Source organism: Setaria italica, chromosome IV (assembly GCF_000263155.2).
Source record: "Setaria italica strain Yugu1 chromosome IV, Setaria_italica_v2.0, whole genome shotgun sequence".
Classification (NCBI taxonomy): Eukaryota; Viridiplantae; Streptophyta; class Magnoliopsida; order Poales; family Poaceae; genus Setaria; species Setaria italica.
The window spans coordinates 30,262,996-30,283,464 of NC_028453.1; the positions used below are offsets into that span (position 1 = coordinate 30,262,996).

Genomic DNA, 20,469 nt, shown 5'->3' on the forward strand with positions numbered 1-20,469 from the left:
ATGTGTGTAGGAGAAAAATGAAAATCCCAGTCCTTGGGCCAGTTTGTCACCCTAATAGAAGAGTAGTTTTATTATTCCCCCTCTAGAGAAGGAGAATGCCATGGGGGTTGACACATTTTTATTTTCTCAAGAGGGGGGGTCTTTACACCACCCCCCCCCCCCCCCCCCCCCCCCCCCGCGCCCCCCTGTTCATTTGGTTCTGATTGATGACTGCTAGTTTAGCATGCGGACGCTTATCGTTACTGAAGTACTACTCTACAGGGGCTTTGAGGCTCTAATCTGAATTGAAGTATCTTCATTAACTGGCATGGTTACTCGTTTTTCCTGTTCGAAATGCTATGAAAGTTTTTTTTGTTTACTCTGACTGGATTGACTATTACTTGATAAATCCTGTGATATTTTGCTCTTTCAGTGGAAACCATCTTATCCAGGCTACCAGGCAACTGTGCCTGAACCTAGTCCACGCACATTGATTTAGTGCAGCCTGCTAGGTTCACATTGTGGAGTGTTCAGCATTATTGGATTGGTTTACAATTTCTGTTTTAGAATTGGGAACATGCAGAATTTGTGAAGATCCACGGGATGAGCTTATGAGCTTGCAATACTTTCTTGTACCCCATTGGATTTAATGAACTAGAATGCACAATGCAGTAATGGGTTGCTTGTGTTCATGCCATGAAAATGCATAAAATGGAACTTGGATATTCTTGATAGTACATAATTAGAAATCTTGTGAGAACAAGGCAGAGGCCTGAACAAATCTTGCCATTTGTGTGCATTATGCACGAAGCAAGGCGGTGCTATCATTATTGAGATTCCAGAGACCGGGTCATTACAGAATGCCGATTCTGGAATCAAGTCGAGCTGCTGACTGATCATAGATGAACCTACTGATTCATGTACAAAAGGGGTTCATACTTATCTTAATATCTTCTGAGGCTAATATATAGCATTGTGAAATGTGAACTACCACACTACAAGCTAGATGCTGACTGGGTGATCAAGATGATCGCTGCAGCTGGTGGATGAAATTGCAGAAAGCTCCAGCTTCCCCGTCCACTCCTCCCCTGGTTTCAGCGTGATTGCTCTCTCCACTGCGGCTGCATCAACGCAAAGCATCTACTTGTACTCCTCATCACCAAAGTCCACCATAGTCTTTGATTTCTTTTCCCACGGATTCCACACAACTGACAGGGATACAGTGGTTACAATGAGAAATCAGTCACACCGTTAACGGTTGATTTTCTAGTAGGTGGCAAGGGGCAACATATCTTACCAACGTCAGGAAGTCCTTCCTTTTTTATGACAAATGAGTGTTTCTTCTCATGGTCAAGAACTGCTACTACATTTGGGGAGCTAACGTAGACTCGTCGACCTGTATAGCAATTGAACAAAGACAATGTGTCAGCACTAACTCCTAGAAATCTTTAGCACCTAAGACATTACAAAATTCCAGTAGAAACGGCAACTATAGGCCAAAATCTTCTACAGCTATGCTTCCATATCCAGCAATTTACTTGCAAGACGCAAGTTTCCGCTAGTTTGAGCAGATTAAATAGTTTTTTTTCGAAATGGGAGATTTAAATAGTTGTGTATCATCAATTCATCTTTTAAAGTATCAGGAAAAAAATTCACCTCTGACTCAAAAACAATCACAGCCATTTGTTTAATTCTTCCATTACCTTTTTCTCTGTGTTACTTCTGTTACCTAATAGGTGTTAACTTTCCAGGTTGACAAGTTTTATGGAAGAAATCATTGTAGATCAACATTTGTGTGAGGATGAACCTGGGCATGCAGAGGTGTACTTGCCCGACTACAAGGGCAAGTGGAAGGCTCATTCGATTGACATCAGGTACATTTACATCTTTTAATTCTGAAAATCGATGTCAACTTGAGGGTAGACCTTGCTTCATGATTCATAATCTGAAATGGGATAGGCACTATCTATATATGATTTCCTTTGCATCAATGGGGTTTACTTTCCTTCCTCCTTTTAATTCAGCTCTGTCTTTGAACTGATTTTTTATTCTTGATCGAAATTAACTGATAGACATATCCTCTGTGTGGCCATCACTGAAAGTTGACTAGGATAGTACATAACCTTCTGCTTCCCTTTTTCCAAGCTTGTGGATAGTAGTAGCATGGTGTTTAGGCAACCTGTGTAAATTCCATTCACTGTTGAGAATATTCTTTGGTTAGTTGTTTGGTCAGCAACATATAAAATGGATAAGCTGCAAATTCTAGGATTCAGCCCTAGGTTTTCACCTTTAAGATTGCTATCTGATTAATTGATTCATCTCAATCAGTTTAACTTATTCTGTTGCTATTTTAACAAACAGGGTCAGAGCAGGTCAGAGCTGCAGCTCCAAGAGATGCAGTCATAAACAGTGATGGGTTGAATTCGTTCCCTGGGGTTTGGAGTGTTAAAAGATAAAATCGCGTAGTATCAGGAGACTTTTTATAATGGATCAAGGGTAAACTTTCAGATATTTCTCGGACTAATTAATGGGCGGACAGAATCTTCAAGACTGATAGCTGAAACTCTGCTTTTACTGCTCTGCGTTTACTGCAGGTTTGGGGCAACTGGAAAAGCGTTGGCAAAAATTGTGTCAGTTAGAATAGGTGGTAGCTTTCTTGGGCCTCTATTGCATACTGCACCCCTAGAAACTTCTATGCATTCTGCACTGACATGCCTAGAAAATATTGTTGATTTTCCTATCCAGAAGCAGTAGAATGTGCAAAAGACGGCAGTTGAGATTAAATCTGCGGTGATGTGTGTGGTCCTATTGTTGTAAAATTGTTTTTTTCCATTTTCCATGTGATATGCATCTGCTGCTTAGTGCTTATATTTGATTGTTGACACGATAGGGCGCGCAACGCTGATGTCGCGCACTCGAGCTCAACCTCGACCGCTGATGCGTTTCACTGACTCACTGTACTCAATAACTCGAAAGCAGAACGTCGATGTGCGCGACGGAATTGAACTGGCAGTCGTTTCAGGGAGCTTCAGAGGTTTGCTGCGGTGATAAACCCTTGCCAAGCTACAATCAACTTTTGAAAGCGTTTCATTCGATTAACTCAGGTTCCTTTGCCAGATTCCGTTTTCAAACAAATCATTTAGAAATTACGTTAACATTGTTTAAAAGCTTATGACCGGTGAGTTATTCTAAGTTGCGTGTCCTTCGGTTCAATGAATCTTTTGTTATACTGAAAGTGTCATGCAGAGACGCTTTTGAAATGAAAAAAACAGGCAACTTGTTTGTGTGGTGAGTTACTAATGAAGCATCTCCACGAGTAAGAAGGCGCTATCAGCGAAACTCCCAGAAACATCGATCTTGGCCTCCTATGAATCAGAAGAACAGCTAAGCAAGTTAATCCGGGATTATGAAGGCCATGAACGCAAATCAACCAACTTTGTTTGTTGCAAAACAGATCCGTCAAACTAGCTGTAAGAGCAGCAATTGTGACAATCTAATCTAATAAGTTTAACGTTAGAAAGGACATAATGATATGATAACCAGTACGAAAACTACCCATCAAGCTTAACATGGTGCTGCATCCTGAGTGCTCATCCAAATCAAATTAGCTGAGGAATACTTCGAAGCAGGCACTAGACTTATAGTCCTTGCTGATTCGCTGTTTGTCCCAAAATGACATATTTCAAATTCCAAATAAAATTGAAAACTGTAGTTCGAATAACTAGCAAAAGAGAGAGTTTAGTCAATATATTGAATTCAAGATGATCTCGAGATAAATAAATCCTGTTGAGATAGGTACCTCTCTAAAAGAAGTATATGCTCATACAATGTGCTTTTCCTCTTCAGCTGTTACTGCTTTAAATTGTACCATACAACTAACCATAAAGCTTAAAAGTAACGTACTATTTTTACATTTTTAGGTACGCTAATGAGATAGTCATACTGACATGTTGAAGATTGCTAATATCAAATGGACAAATAATTCCTATTGAAAAATATCCAGCATATGAGTAAGGCAGTCTGTAATTTCAGTGAAGTTGCGTACGTTTTCAAGTTGGGTTTAAATGTTTATTAATAACTATCTCTTGGTTGTTCCCTAGCTGGATAGCTCAAGATGGCGCCGCAACGCCGCGCCCCGCCCAAGGTTTTCTAGTTTATAGGAGAAATCAAGCCCCGTCCGTCCGTCCGATCCGTGATCGCTGCATCGGACGATGCTTAACTGCGGGGCGTCGGCGTCGCACCGGGAAGCGGCCCATTGGGCGCGCCGGCGGCGAATGCAGCACACGGGCCTCTACAGGACAACTCTTTTCGGGCGAGCTGGCGGCGTATGCAGCCCAATGGGTTACGGGGACCCCAACTCAAAATTACGCCGAAAGATAGCGCCGGTAGTTTTCAAGTTCAGTTAGCAGCATAGTATTATGTTAATCATCGGAGAGTTTTCAAGTTCAGGTAAGGACGCGGGTGGAGCGCGCGAGGTCGTTTGTATCCCTCCCTACTTGTACGCGCTCATTGCTACACCTCCGACTGATTATCTCGCTTACAGTGGGGCAGAGGAGCGCAGGGGCCCACCTGTCTTTGGCTCCTCGGTTTTAACCTCCAGAGCGAGCCAGCGAGGCGTCCGCTGGAGCACCGCAGACGAGAGTGGCTGCGGCCGAATTTACTCCGACAGCAGGATGCCAGCACGACGCACTGATATGTGATATCCTATTCCTTGGAGTAAATTCTCCGTTCTCTCCTCAGTAAAATCTGCGTCGTGGGGTGATCCACTGGTATCTCCGTGGATGCTGGCTGGCCTCCGGGCTGGCGCGGGCTCTCTGCCTCCATCACCGGCGGAGTAATGGCGCCAAGCCGATCGCCACCAACCATGACACCGGCGTAACACCGCGTCACGGCGTCAGTAAATGGCGCTCGTAGTACGTGCACCTACGTGTTCCCGATCGATGGGAGTCACTGGCACAGTACACGGATGAAGATTGAAGAGGCTAGCCACGCTCGCTCGCGTTGCGTTGATGGGTGTAGGCCATTGACTTTCTGGTGTTCTCCTGGTTGGATTTCCCTGATTTATCGGCGTTGTAAACAGTAGCATCAGTGGTAACTGTTTCAACGGGGAAATCACATTTTTGGCTTATGAGAAGGCACCGGGAATAAGGCTTCAGAATTAAGAGCGGTGAACCTGTGGTTACACTCTCTACCTCTTTTATGTAGTTGTAGGCCATGCCGTATGCTTCTGATGCTCCTAAACTAGTGAAAAGGCAGGCATGCATCTGATAGTCAATTTGGCTGGCATTTTCTTTGTTAAAATGGTACAACAATGGTTGTTAAAATGGTACAACACATGGTTCTTAGTACTCCCTCCGTTTTTTTTACGAGACATGATATAACTTGACACGGTCTTCCAAATTACACTTTGACCATTCATTACAAAAATGGACATGATATTATATTATTTATATTTATAAATTTATAAGTATTGTAGAGTATATTTGATTATAAAACCAACCACGTAAGGTTTACATTACAAAATAAAAATTGATAGTTAAATTATTGATCAAAGATTGTAAAGTTTAAATCTTGATCAAATAAAAACGGAGGGAGTAGGATATAATAGTGCCCTTGTTTTTCTGTCGAAAAGTGTTGGTAACGCTACTATTTTATCTCTGATTTTCCGTGTATAGTTTAGATTAAACACAGATACATATGCATGCACATGAGCCGCAGATGAAGCCAATGATTCCGTAACCAGTTGTTTCAGTTCCAGAAACAATTGCTCATGATCTACATCCTTTATGACGAGGGTGAACCGAGCGATAGTTCCATGGTGGGGTGCTCCCGTCGTGGACGCCACCTGCCCGGGCTTGAATTCGATGAGCTGCATACGCAGCCAGGGTTCGGGGACAAGGTCACGACAAAAAGCCACTCACGGTTCCTCTTCATGAAAAATCATGAGGCGGTCTTACTCCACCGGCCATATTTTTTCCCCTCTAACAAGGAAGAGTTTCGGCATTGTCAAGTACGACATCTACATCTAGAGCCCAAGTTAGTTGGATGGCGTCATAACTCCCAAGTTAGTTGGATGACGTTATAACTCCTTATGTGTTGACAAGCATTCATTTTGTAGGGGAACCTTTAAAAACAATCTCACAAATAACAGGGCGATTTGCAATTTGCCTGGCTGAAATGTTCTCAGTGCAGCTGCAGATTACCGCATGCATCCTCGCAGGACATGAACGCGGCAGACGTTTTCACTTTAGGTCCTGTATGGATGCACCCATAGCTGGCTAAAATTTAGAAAGCTAGAGGTATTTGGATCCACTAGCTAAATGATAGTTGAAGAGGCATTTATCTACCCTATCCCTTCCTCCCACTTTACTAACTTTTTTCGAGGAATGTGGAGGGGTAATTTGATCTTTTACAAGTTTAGCTAGGCTAGAATTTGTAGTCAGCTAAACTTTAGCTGAGTCATATTTGGATCATAGTAACTAAATTTAACAAGCAGAAATTTAGATGGTAAACAAAGCGGCGAGGTCGGCAGGTCCTGCACGAGTAAAACTGCCGATGAAATAGGATATGTTGGGTGCTAGTACATGCTAGCCTACACAATATGCATACTAGTATACCTCCAATTAAGATGGTTTCCATAGCACTAATTATATTATCATATAGGAATTTTAGCTTATGCGGTACTATATTAAATAAGAGGGAGAATGGAGAGAGTAAGAAAACTGAGTCTCATGCAAGATCCATTGTCCACACGAGAATCTATGCCTAAATTTTGTATTAGGAGAAGATGGTGTCTTCATAATTAACGAGGAACAAATATGATTGGTTGACAGGAAAGAGGATAAATTTATTAAGGACCCACACCAAGAAATCATGGGTTGTAGGGTGTAATTTCCGAAATAGTGCCTTGTACACACCACCTATGAACACTATGGGTTAGAACTGCTCTAAGCATACGATGGTGTAGCCGTGGTGTTGTTAACTCCAAGGTAAAAAAAAAAAACTCGAACACAAACAAAAGCAAGGCAAAGAGCAAAACAAGCAAACAAAGAAGCACCAAACAAAAAGAAAGATCCTGGTGGTGGCACCGAGAGGAAAAAGCAAGGGAGGAATTTTGGTGGAAGAATCAATGGAATTAGGATGAGGAAAATATGGATTTATGGAGTATCGAAATTTTCTTAGGTTTATTGGATTAATTCTAGTTTTCAGAATTTATGGAACATGAAAAGAAGTGCAAAATGCCAGTATAGGATCTCTATCATTTTTAGCAGTAGTCTGGGAATTGTTTTAACTGAGTGGGAAAATAAGATTTGACTGTACACTGACCAGGGTACCCGTAGCGTTGTAACGACGGCCCTGTTCGCTTCAGCTTATTCAGCCGGCTTATCAGCCACCAAACAGTATTTTCCTCTCACAACAAATCAGCCGTTTCAACTTTTCAGCCGGCTTATAAGCTGAAGCGAACAGCCCGACGTTTGTTGAAAACCCGTGGGTCCTCCGGTCAAGAGTCATCAACTCATCATTGACCGCTACTCTGCTGACCGCTACCGACATGTAGGCCCGCAAAGAGGACGTGGTACAAGTCACGATTTTTCCTGCGTGGTGCCTTCGTGGCTACTTAAGTTGACGTGTCTCCCTCCTATTGGCCGGAACGACGTGGCCGGCTGTCGGCGCTGCGCTGACTCGGCCGGGAGGACGGCGTTAATTGCTCTGACGTATGGACCCACCTCTCAACGAGACTGGGGGGAGACGGGAACCAACGGCCTCAGGTCGGTAGATGTCAGCCGTTCGTTGTCGATCAAACGGTCTCCATCGCGTCTTCTACCTCCGGTTTCTGCTGCGACGTGCTTTGCCGTCGCGGGGAGCAAGGAGAGGGGGGCAGGGAGGTCATGACCGGGGATTGGAGCGTGGCGAGGTGAACTTGCCCTTGCATCCCGCCTGTGATTCGCCGGCAGAGAAGAGAGAGATGAGGGAGCGAGCTCGGGGCGGTGAAGAGAGGGCTGGAGCCCGAGCTCGAGGGGCGAGGAGCGACGGCGGGGCTAGCCTGCTATTTATAGCCGAGCGTGGTCGATGGAGCTTAGGAAGGCAGTGGCGGCCGGAGATTTTTGCCAGCATGCCGGCGTGGACAGCGGGGCCCGAGCTGAGCTCGACGAGACGGGCGGTGGATAAATCCGGCCGGCCGGTATGAGTGGCGGGCCATCGATGGGACGAGGCGAAGCCGATGGGATGGGGACGCGTCGGGAGGAAGACGACGCCGACTACGCGAGGTCGGGGTGAATCTGACGACACGGGCCCGCCTGTCAGAGATTAAACGCGTGTCCGCGGACGTGGTGGCGACGCGTAATGGGAGCCTGGCTGTCGTGGGCCTATCTCGCGGACTGGGGTGACACTCGAAAAAGAATTGGAGGAGGCCTGCTTCAGAGAGAGGGAAGGTGAGGGATGGGCCGATCCGGGCCAAAAAGGAGATGGGAAGAGATTGGGTCCAGACAAAGGGTTTAAACATTTTAGGAAGGATTCAAACCAAAGATTCGAAATCGAAACAAGGATTTGGTTCCACATGGTTCAACGAAAAACCAAAACACTCAAATAAATGTATATGGTGAATTCTTTTATCCAGGTTTTCTAAAAATATTTTAGAAAAAATATTGCGCACAAAACAAACAAGCCAAATTTAGAAAATTTTGAACAGTTCAAATTTTTAGAGTCTTTTTAGAATGAGGCAAAACACAAGATTATTGGAAACATAATAATGCCTGAGAAACCTAAAGTTTAAAAACTGATGCTGTTACTGATCCATAATCAGGCAAAGACAGGCCCAGGTTCGTTTGATAAGCCTTTTGGCGCAACATGTAACAACACGTTCCTGGTACAACATGTCCGGGAACCTGCCGGACATGAGCCGCCTTACCAACCTCCAGGTGATGGTGATCGACGTCGGCGGCTACTCGCTCGGACCAGCATCTGCCAAACTCGGGAGGAAGACGGTCATCGACTCACCGTGGTGCTGAGCCGGAACAGGTTCGAATGTTCGATCGGCGGCGGCCTCCCGGCAGCGGTGGGGCGCTGCTGTCCCCACTGTCCATCCGGTACCTGGGCATCGCCGGGAACAGGTTTGCCGGCACGCCGTAGAGGCGTCGTCGACAAGGCACCGTGCGGCGACAACCGTCGGTTGGTCGATCTGTTGTTGAGTCTCCTCATTGGGAGCATGCCAACCTGCTTGAGGTCGTCACCGGACAGGAAGCCGGACACGGTGGTAATCGTCTCGACCAACTGCTTGGACTACAGCGATGGTTTACAACACCCGTCACCATGCTTCAGAACCAAGCCTTGGCCGCGGGGACAGTGCTCGGCAAGAAGAGGAAGAACATTGCAAGCCAGGCAGGCTTCGTCGCCGGCATTGCAACCCAGTTGTACATCGTGTTCGAGTACGTGCAAAATAGGAACAGGGACACCAGGATCTCGCGTAAGTTCTTTTCCTCTTTGCAACGGTTTCACTTAACTCTGACAATTCAGTCACTCAATGTTATGATGCTTTCTGAACTCAACTTCACCAGAAGGAACTGAAGGGTGCAGGCTTACCTGTCACAAAGGATGTATCAGCTACCATCGGCATTGCCAGGGGTATCCAGCTCTTGCACTGGGATCATGCCTGGTTTAATTGGAAATAATCTGAGGATCACCAATATTCTTCTGCTAGATCAGAATCATGTTGCCAAAATCGGCAGCTACAGTATACCAATCCTAGCAGAGGCCATGAAATCTGAGGTAGACGGACGAAAAATAACTTAACGATATGACATCGAGCTACTTCAGCAACTTTCTGGGTGTCTGAATAATGCTGACTAACAAGTACCATTGTTTTGTTGTTTATCAATCCAGGTAGGGAGGAGCTGGAAACAAGTTCCAAACTGATAGGTAATTAATCATAACGGAAGCTGCCGTAGAAGCTGCACATCGTCGGTGGCGTTCCTTGGCACAGCACAGAAGCTGCCGTAGCCATCTGCACGGCTTGCACGCACCGCGCCACGACCAGTCAACCGCGCGCCCGTTGTCCGTGCGGTCTCTGTCCGTGTGAACTGAAGTGACTTGCTATTCCTGAATCCTGACGCTGTGCTCTCATGTGTCTCTGCCTCACTTGCAACGACAAGCCGGGCAACCACAACTTCGAGCTCGTGCTCCCCCCCGGCTCCGTGCTCCGCGCGGAGCTCCCAGGCCGCCCCACCCGCGACTGCCTCTCCGCCGGCCCGGCGCGCGACGGCACCAGGTAAAGAGACCACACATCCATCTGCTTTCCCTTTACGGAATCAGAATCAGCAGAGGAGCACCTGATCTGACGCGGCTCGCCGTTTCGGCAGCTTGCTCGAGATCTGGAACGTGAGCAAGTGCGCGGGCGTGGTGGCCGTGCTCAACTGCCAGGGCGCCGGCTGGTGCCGCGTCACCAAGATGACCCGGGTCCACGACGCCGCGCCGGGGGACGCTCACGTGGACCGTCCGCGCCGAGGACGTGGACGCGACCGCCGACCTCGCCGGCGCGGGCTGGGCCGTCGTGTACGCCTACCTGTCGGGGGAGCCCATCAGGCTGCCCAAGGGCGCCACGCTGCCGGTGACGCTCAAGGTCCTCGAGTCCGAGCCGTTCCACGTCTCCCTCGTGAGGGCGGTGGCGGAGACGGGCGTCTCGTTCGCGCCCGTGTCGGGCTGCTCGACATGTTCAACTCCGGCGGGGCGGTGGAGGAGCGCGAGGCGCCTACTGCTCGCGGAGGCCGGCGCGGTGCGCGCTGGACGCGGCGGAGGTGGAGTTCAGCTACGACGCCGACACGTACTGGGCTCTAGCGTACGTCCTGGATGATGATGAGCTGCGCTGAGTTGGGCTAGATGGGGTTTTCCGGATTGGCCCAACTAGATCTCCGCTTCTACCACGACGTCGGTGCCGGTGCAGTCCAGTCCTGGAGGAGGAGCCAATGATCGAGTCGGATCGGAGGCAGAGGAAAAGTTCGTGGAGCCGATATATACATAGACGTCACCTCCGGCGTCTGACCCTCACCAACGGCCGTGCCGTCTCGCAATCCAGATATACGGTTTGAGAAAGAGAGAGGTAAGGGTTTCAGGGAGAGGGAGAGAGTCTGTCGGTGTTTCGTACCGTCGACTAGTGATTATACGTCATGTTCTCCTCACTCTCGATGGCTTGCACATGAACACGCACACGAACACAAAAGATTTATACTGGTTCGAGAAGAACCCTACATCCAGTTTCGGTAGGAATCACGTTTCTTGGGTTCAAGTGTGCAGGGAGCTTAAAGGGGGTGCTTGCAAGTGTTGTGCGAGTATGTGAGAATGAGTGTCTAGAGAGCGAGAGGGGAGGCCTGGTTCCCCTTGTATAGGCTAGAGATCGGACGACAGCTTGGAAGAGAGGAGGGGGCCCTCCGACCTCGAAGGTCGGGAGCGTTCGCCCGGCTCGCCGGCGTGGGGCCCTCTTATCAGCTCCTCCTGTAGTGGTTCGCGTAGACCGTATGACAAACCGGTCTGCTTCGTGACGTGCTCTTGTCCCGTCCACCAACCCCGTGGTAGGGAACGGGACGAGCGTTGTTGCTGACGTTCGTACCCGAGGTAGGAAGGTGAATCTCAGATCAACCTTTGGGATGAGGCGTGCCACCCTTCCCGACTTTTCCCGACCTTGCCAACTGCCCTCACGGCGGCTCGACGGCATGAGGTCCCGTCTGAGGGCCCACCTCGCATGCTTGGCCCTGCCACACCTATCGCGGTTGTTGCGTATGTACTGACCCCGACGGGACATTACAGCGGGGCAAGTCATCATGACACCCTGGCGCCCTGTGTGAGTGTACGAGCCGCGTGGCCACTTTGCACAGGTTGTCCTGTGCGGTCCGAAGGGTGCAGCCTCACCCTTAGACCCATTGGCTAAAGGTCGGCTCCCTTGTTCGGTCATATCCCCGTACGCAGGGCGGTGAGGGCCAGCCCGTGGCGCCCTGGCTCACATTTAATGTGCCCAGGGATGGCACCGATCCCCCTCAGTTAGGGAGCTGGTGGGAAGCCCATAGTCCGTTGCGAGCCCCATCTTCGAGTCGTCTAGTTTGGCGGGTCGCGACCTAACCCTCACCCGACCTTCGAGGTCGGGCGATGGGCCATGACGTCTTGCGGGCCGCATTCAGGCACTTTGTATTGTTGTGCTTCTTGAGCCTAATCGTTTCCTGAGGCCGCCGGCCCCTCTCGTGAGGGTACCTCTGGTGTAGGGACCCGTCAGAGCCGGAATTCCTATCTATCTTCTGGAAGAAATTATTCAACTAATCTTCCATTGTTTGAGATTCGTGCGAAGTACAATGAATGGACGAGATTGGAGTGGGTGCGAGTACACGAGCGGTATGGGGTGGAGCTGCGAATAGGTGTCAACGTGTGGGTGGGTGACTGCATGCATGGGTGCTTTCTTGCATCGTGGTGGATGCGTGAGATTTCTTTTAGATTCAAAACTTTGATCTTATTTTTCTTTCAAATCGTATATGCATTTTAGATTCCATTTGAACCATTGGTCTAAAACAAGATCCAATATGAATATATTTTATTTTTTTCAAAAAATCAACATTTTAAATGACTCTTTCAACATTTTGAAATAACATTTATGCCATTCTAAATTTTTTTAAAATAACCTCTTAGATTTGCATATAGAATTTTACACCATTAACATTAAAAAAATAATTTAAAGTAATCCTTAAATTTGCATCAAATTACCCATATATGCTATTATTAAAAATAACACGAGACAACTCTAAATTTGAATCCAAATCACATTCACTAAAGATATACCCCCCAAGATACACAAATATATAATTCTAAATTGTTTATTTCTTATACTCTTGGTATATAAAATAATAATGAAGAATATACGCATGATGTGTGTCACGAATTACCCATATATACCATTATTAAAAGTAATATGAGGTAACTCTAAATTTGAATCCAAATCACCTTCACTAAAAGTATACCCCCAAGGTACACAAATATATGATTCTAAATTATATATTTCTTATATCGTCGGTATAGAAAATAATCATTAAGGATATAGCATAATGTGTGTCACCATTTATAAATGGATCAATGAAGTGATGAGAATATAGATTTTAATATTAAAAATATAGCTCAAACTTAGAGTCCATTAAATAAATTCAAGCGCATACGTAGGACGCAAAGTGAAAAAAAGAAAAAAGTATTAATATGGATGAAAATATTATAGAGTAATTGCTAACTAAAATCTATCACAATACGATGAAGATAATAACAAGTATATATCTATGTAAGTATTGTGTTAGAATGTTTAACAAATGAGAGATAGCTCAACGTAAAAAAAAATTGGTTGTTGACTGTGTGCCCTCATTTTTTCAATTGGAGAATCTACATTAATTCTCAGAAGATGCGCTAGGAACAAAAATAAATCCTAGAAATTCTCAAAAATCAGAAATATCTGAGCATCAATCCTGTAGATTTTATAATCATAGATACTGGTCTACTGTGTTTTCTAAAAAAATTACACACCATTATCATGATGAAAATATTCTGAATTAAAATCGTAAACCTACATCTAAATTACTCACTCTACAATTATATAAATAATGAAAAGTAAGCTCCATAATCTTCATATAAGTTGCCCACACATGTCATTATAAAAAATAACTTAAAATATCCTTCTAAATTTGTATCTAAATTACGCACGTGTGTCTTGCTTCATTATAAATAAATATATGAATACATATTTATATCATTATTAATATAAAAATAATAAGTTAAGGTATATATGCATGATGGGTGCCATCATGTAGACCATTTATACATGTATGAGAGGAAGAGATAGAAAATACTGATTTTCATTTTAAACACAATATAGGAGGTACGATGAAAAGTGAAAAAATATGAATGTGAATGAAAAAATGTAGAGTAACTACTAATTAAAAGTCAATCACAAGTGGATAAAGATAAGTACACATATTGTATAGAATATTAAATAAATGAGAGAGAGGTAGGTAAATGATTTTAATTAGTCACTAGGATTCTAATTTTAAAATAATTTTCTAATACATTAGATCTTAAAATTATTAGTTCTAGCTCGTGGGGGAGCACGGGTTTATAGACTAGTAATAGTATGCAACAATTGACTTGTCTTAAAATCCAAAAAAAAAAGTAGCAAGATATATCATTAATTGATGCAGTATTAGTAGTTTAGCACCAATCAACAGTGATCTAGCAGATCACCAGGATTTTGATGTTAAGAAAGACAATGCTAATTGAATTTAGAAAAAAAAGGGTTGCACACTGTTCTTGTGACATACTCACATACACCAACTCTAACTATTTCGACGTCGACAAATAATTTATTGGTAGGTGGATTAGATTACATGAAAGCTTTCTTCTATGTTCAAACAATTATTCTGAGTCCACGATTCATGTTTTCTGAAAAAATATGCCTCTCTCTTCTCAAAATGTCTAATAAATTGCTCACCGAATCCATCAGCAATAAGTACTCACTCAGCTGCAGCAGAAACCGGGTTCAATGCTGGAGCATTATTGTTCCTCGTCTTCTCCTTGCTACTAAGATCAACGATCCAATGATCATGCCCAGTGAACTCTCTGAAATTTGCGGCCTGCTCCAGGTTCTTCACTTCCTCTATCACCATCTCCAGCCGCACCACCATCTCCACCAGCAGCGACGCGAACGCGGCGAACGGAAGTGCCTGGGAGAACTCGAGGCTCGTGATGGCGATCTTGCTTAGCGTCGGCCGCAACATGCCCCTCTCATTGTGGCGTTCCGGCGGTTGCTCTGTTCCTGTGTTCCTCCTTTCTGACAATGCCATTGCATCAGTCTTGAACGAATGAAGGGTAGCTCTTGATGCCGTGTGATTTCCAGAGTTCAGTTCCATGAGCATATGCTTATTGGCAGCACACGCGCGTTTGGAGCCAAGGAAGAGCCGCGGCTGTGATCTGATAGCCGAGTTCAGATCCTGCAACGCTTCATGGAGATGGTCAGAGAGCACGTCAGGGGCGCAGCGCCTGTGACGTTTTATGCTCACCGCGAGCTCTTGGAGAACCTTGACGACTTCTCTAGCAACTCTTGTGCATGGATCACGGAACAATAATCTCACGGACGGAGGAGTCTTGAACATCAATAGAAATTAGTAAATAACCAATGTGATGAGCACGGATTATTTGGAGAGAAATTAGATGTATCTTTTTATATACCAATAGCTGAACCGAGATGTAGCAAACTAATTTAAAACGAACCATTTCAAAGAAAAGTTGGGGTTTTGCGGTACCTGAATCTCAGATTCCAAACATCCATGAAGTGCAGCAACTGTGTATGCAAAGTGCCTAAGCACTGATCCGAGCTTCACATACTTTTGCCATGGGTAACTGTAACAGTGCATTGAGTGTCTTGGCTCCCAGCTTGCATAGTGTGCCTGGACATTTTGTTAACAATGTTCCAGCTATCAGTAGACATTTGATTTATCGAATAGCAGATGTGTATACCATCAATCTTGAGAGAAAAGGGAAATTTGCAATATATATCAAGAAGGTCAGTAGAAGAAAAAGTTGCTTACTAGGGTCTCATCACTGGATTTTGAATCCAAGACCGCTCTGTACCCGATTTGAATTGAAGCTCTTGCTTCCTGCCTATCAAGAACGTTATCGTCTTTATCCTTGTCCCGGAAATACTCATTCACACATGCTGCAACCCTTCTTTTGTCAGATTTTTTTGGTGAGTTTTGGTAATTGTTACAAAGCTATAATACGGAGTGTATGATAGTAGTAGTGGGCACCCACCTTCAATTGATGTTGCCAATCCTTCAAATTTGTTAACTGTGCTATTGTGGAGGTCTTCTCCGGACCAGTTTGGCAAAACCAAGAGACTCATGAATAGACATATTGCACAACCAATGGCAATAGTACTTAAACGATCTCTCGTTAATGGGAGCACATCGTTTTGGCGGTAGCTTGACACCGTTATCAGATTGAAGGTTAAGAGAAAAATCAGCACACCATAATCGTAGCTCTTCTTGATTGTTGGGAAGAACCTAACATATGTGGCAGCAAATCCTAGAAAAAAAATCAATAGTGAGCATTATATATCATGATCGAGTTTGCTTATGGAATGAACAACTGATTTTCGGTGCACACCTATTATAAACACCGAAGCTCCTACGATGAAAGCGCGGAAAACCTTCCCGGTTCCAGAAGCTGCAAGCTCAATGAGAAGTGCAAGAGAACCTGCCAACACTGTTCCCAACCCTCTATTCAGCCCTTTGCATATGGTTGCTCCTGTTGATCAATGCAAACTTATTGTTAGGTGCAAGAAGACTGCATCTATATGGAAAAGAAAATAAAGTGTTTCCAGCTTGATATACAGTCGATCGATGTGAGTTACCTGCGGTGAATTCAAGCACGACGACTACGGTCATGACAGCCCACATGGCATTCTTCCCAATTCCTTTGAAGAAAGGTTCGAGTATGTACAAGAGCGAGACCAGCGTGAGAGCTGTCCCAGCCTTGAGAGCATGGACACCTCTCCTTGGATCTTCTCTCCCAATACTCCATGCATGTCTCCCCCAAGAAGCTGGAATCCTGCCTATTGTCTTCACCGGTGCAATAAGCATCAGCAAAGTGCTTTTCTTGTTGATGGAATTCAGAGCACAAGCCATTGACATGGCCTGAAGCTCAATGAAGACGAAGATGAAGATGCCAGCGCAAAAGAATGTGGCACCTAATAAGGCTGTGAAACAAATGATGTCTCTCCCTGTACATAAGGTACTTCTTTTATATGAAATCTGGCCTTCAACATTTCAGGTAATAAGATCATGCTTTGTTAATTCAACGGTGTTGCAAAAGACGGCTCGTGTGCTTTCTGGAACGTTGCAATCGTGTATCCCTTTTGAAGTCATAGTTGCTCCTTTGCATGTGATGTTCTCATTGTGTTCAGCAGCTCGCTACTCGAAAGACCACACATTTCCACTTCTTTCTGACCCTAATATGTGGTGATGGCAAGGTGGCCTTGACCTTTGTGCTGGACAATTGCGTGGGCTCACGTGGTAAGGAAGTTGGCAAAAGGACCTGAAATTGGCAAGCCACCCGTGTGCTACGATGGCGACAAGTGTTGGTTGCTCACTCTTTCTTGCTTGGCTTGAAGATGACTTGTGCGGAGGCTGAGCTCATGAAGGTTGCAGAGCGTGTGGTTCCTTTGCAAGCTAGTTTGTAGCTGTGGACATTGGAACAACCGTCAGATTTTTTTTTCCGACACTTGTTGGTTGATATCTTATCAAAATAGAAAAAGCATCCACACAATTGGGAACTACTGCCAAAGTTCCCGTTCCCGTTCGCATAATGGAAAATATCATATATAACTATTCACGTGTTACAAAAGCAAAATGTTGTTGAAAGTAAGGGTGAGTGTGAAAGGTTAGACTTCCCAAATGGTGCGTAGCATTGGCGATACCAACATAACTCACGAAAAGAAAAATAATCACAAGTCACAACTCAACAACATAAGATTTAAGCGCCAGGCAGCATGACCTTAATTAAGCTTCCTAACTCTGGAGTAGTACTAGCAAAATTCCATGCCTTTTTTTGAGCAACTCTACGGTAGGGTTATGCCGACCTGAACATTGGTATTAATAATTTTCCATGCTTTTATACTCAATAAAAGGGTACTATAACATCAACAACCTCCACTAGAGCATGTTCTAAAAGAGTGGAACAGTGAGTCCATCTATCTCTTGCCTACTGGTACAGGTCACTCCTATGTATCCATCACACTGGACTCTATTCAGAACAAGACGAAAGTCAAAAAACCTATGCCATTTTCCCTTGAAAAAATATAAACAGAATAAACTATAGATATATAAAAAAAGAATAAACTATAGATATAAAAGACACACATAACCAAATAGCTTGAATATACAATGCAAGAAAAAAATGGCATACGCAGATAAAATGTAAGCATGCCTAATAATACTAATTTATTAATAGCTATTTTGAATACCAACAAGTTTGGACTGTCATTTATTAATAGCTGATTGTTTTTGTCTACTGCCTTCTTTTACTTCTATATACTCCAGAGCGAATGAGCCACGGAGAAGCTCCGTCCGCTCCACAGTTCGCCACATCGAATGAACTCCCGATTCCGTCCGAAGGAATTCACATGGACATGAGTTGGGTTAGATAAGGGCAGGCAAGGTCGGTCCTGGCAGACCCAAGATTGAAACAATAATCATCATTATTACTCCCTCCTTCCCAAATTATAAGTCATTCCAAGAATCTTGGAGAGTCAAAGCATCTCAAGTTTGATCAAAATTATAGAGAAAATTATAAAGATTTATGACATCAAATAGGTATACTATGAAAATATAATTGATGAAGAATCTAATGATATTTAGATGACATCATAAATGTTATTATATTATCATATAAATTTGGTCAAATTTGAGATACTTTGACTCTCCAAGATTCTTGGAATGACTTATAATTTGGGATGGATGAGTATTACAAAATTAACATGTTCGCTTCAAGAGGAAAAACAGAGGGAGGCATTAAAGAATGACAGGTGGATATCCGACGTGGCCATCATTTCGTTGCCCACACAACTATTGGAATTCACATCGCTATGGACTCAAACAAGATCAATTCAACTAAACCAGGGAACACCGGACTCCATAACCTGGAATTTGACCAAGCACGGTGAATACACAGCTGCCTCAGCATATATGGCGCAGTTCCAATCTTCGACACCATCCGAAATGGAGCGCCTCATATGGAAAACGTGGGCACCGCCCAAGTGCAAATTTTTCACTTGGCTGGCTTATCAAAATTGATCGCTAGAGGATGGCCAAACCAAAAAGTCTGCATACAATTTTTGAGCATAAATTCCAAAGCTTTCAACAAATACTCGGCAAGATCAAGGAGGAGGCGAGAAGCTGGATCCTAGCCGGCTCAAAACATTTGGGAGCTATTTGTCAACTGCAAAGAGTGACATCTTTTACTCTAATTTTTTCATACGTTTGTACATATCTGGTTTAGACCTTGTAACTATCTTCTCTATTAATTAATACAAGTCCAGCAATCTTTGCCGGGCTTCAGCTTCAAAAAAAAACATGTTGGCTTCAAGATTCGTGCTAATATTTCAAAAGGATCTACTCAAGAAATTCTCTTTTTTATTAATGCTGGACTTTGGGCTATTACGGCACAATCAATTGTCATGGGCCATACTTCGGCCTAGCTACAGACTTGTCGGGTGACACGCCACGCCACGACGAGTCAAATGTGCCATCTAAGCATGATATATGGTATGGCACCAAAATCGATAGGATTGAGCATGCATGTTCCAAGCCTCACCTCTACTATGTGTACACTAGTAAGAATATGCGTATGGCTTTATCTATGACCCGATGCAGAGTTGAGAAAGCCGCAGAAAAAATTAAAGCGCAATACTATAAAAGAAGAAGCTGTATTTAGTGGTATAGATGGATCTATATGTACATTTGCACATCGCTACTGTACTACTGTCCTACACTTTTTTTTTTTGAAACGATACTACTGCCCTACACTTGAACAGCTGAAGCTGCATCTGTGCATGCCAGCTGTGGACCCGTGACCGGTGGGTGGCTTGCGGGCTGTGTGCCCACAATGAACGCTACTGCGATCTTTCTTTGTTAGGCTCACCAAGAACCTGATGATCTGATCTGTGCTCCATCTTCAATTCCTTATCGGTCATGGATCAGCAGCAAGTCTCCTGTCCTGGCTCGTCTTTGAAGGCAGGCGGGCTTCTTTGTTTAGTGCACGGACATGTTCGTCCAGTTTAGTGCACGCTGAGGAGTCGCACATAATCGTATCATATCGGTTCATCGTTTTTGTGCTAGTGGGAGCTGAGTTGCTAGAAAAGCAGGCCCTACCAAGCTACCCAACTTTGTTCTTGGCAAAAGGCAGAGACGGGGATGAAAGGAAGTTGTTGCTTGTCCTTATAATCGGCAGGCGACAAACCAAAGCAAACCAAAGATCCTTTTTTTTTAAAAGAAAAAAAGCAAACCAAAGAATCTAGTGTCTGAATCACTGAAACTAGCCGCCGCTCTTTGCAGTACCATGAACCATGCTACTTGTCCCTTCGCCCTGCATCCGTTCGGCAGTGCTTATTGTTGCCGAGTCACGTCCTCACCTTCCTTCAGAATCAGTCATTGTTGTTTAGGCATCAGTATAGCTTATGCAGCAAGGATTATAAAGTGTAGCACTGCTATTGACATGCAACCACGTACCTAAAACTAAAATCGGACTGCTCTGTACCTGAAGAAGAATCGGACTGCTAAGAGATCAGGTGGGCAAGAACTGGGTTGTCTGATGAGCATGGCATTGGCACCCGCAGGGATGCCAATTCACAACTGAATAATGAACACAAAGTGCAAAAGGTCCTCCGCCTCTTTCAAGGTTCGGTTTTGACCTGGTTTCGGAACT

General features: G+C 44.6%; 1 protein-coding gene and 1 pseudogene across 1 annotated transcript; one reads left to right on the forward strand and one right to left on the reverse strand.

Annotated features, from left to right (window-relative positions):
- Positions 1 to 10,097: 10,097 nt before the first annotated feature.
- On the forward strand, positions 10,098 to 11,199 carry LOC101776215 (annotated as a pseudogene).
- Positions 11,200 to 14,245: 3,046 nt separating this feature from the next.
- Positions 14,246 to 16,787, reverse strand: LOC101770420 (aluminum-activated malate transporter 12). Its single transcript, XM_004965562.3, has 6 exons — positions 16,400 to 16,787; positions 16,153 to 16,293; positions 15,799 to 16,071; positions 15,576 to 15,703; positions 15,291 to 15,434; positions 14,246 to 15,131 (listed from the first exon to the last, which is right to left on the reverse strand). The coding sequence occupies exons 1-6, from the start codon at positions 16,677 to 16,679 to the stop codon at positions 14,502 to 14,504; spliced, it is 1,596 nt and encodes a 531-aa protein (XP_004965619.1). The 5' UTR covers positions 16,680 to 16,787; the 3' UTR covers positions 14,246 to 14,501.
- Positions 16,788 to 20,469: the final 3,682 nt, after the last annotated feature.

Coding starts and splice junctions, on each gene's coding strand:
- LOC101770420 (XM_004965562.3), bottom strand. CDS start 16,679: ATGTCAATGGCTTGTGCTCTGAATTCCATCAACAAGAAAAGCACTTTG. Junction 15,704..15,798: donor ATTGGCAACATCAATTGAAG/GTGGGTGCCCAC, acceptor GAAGGGTTGCAG/CATGTGTGAATGAGTATTTC. Junction 15,435..15,575: donor AATCCAGTGATGAGACCCTA/GTAAGCAACTTT, acceptor CAAAATGTCCAG/GCACACTATGCAAGCTGGGA.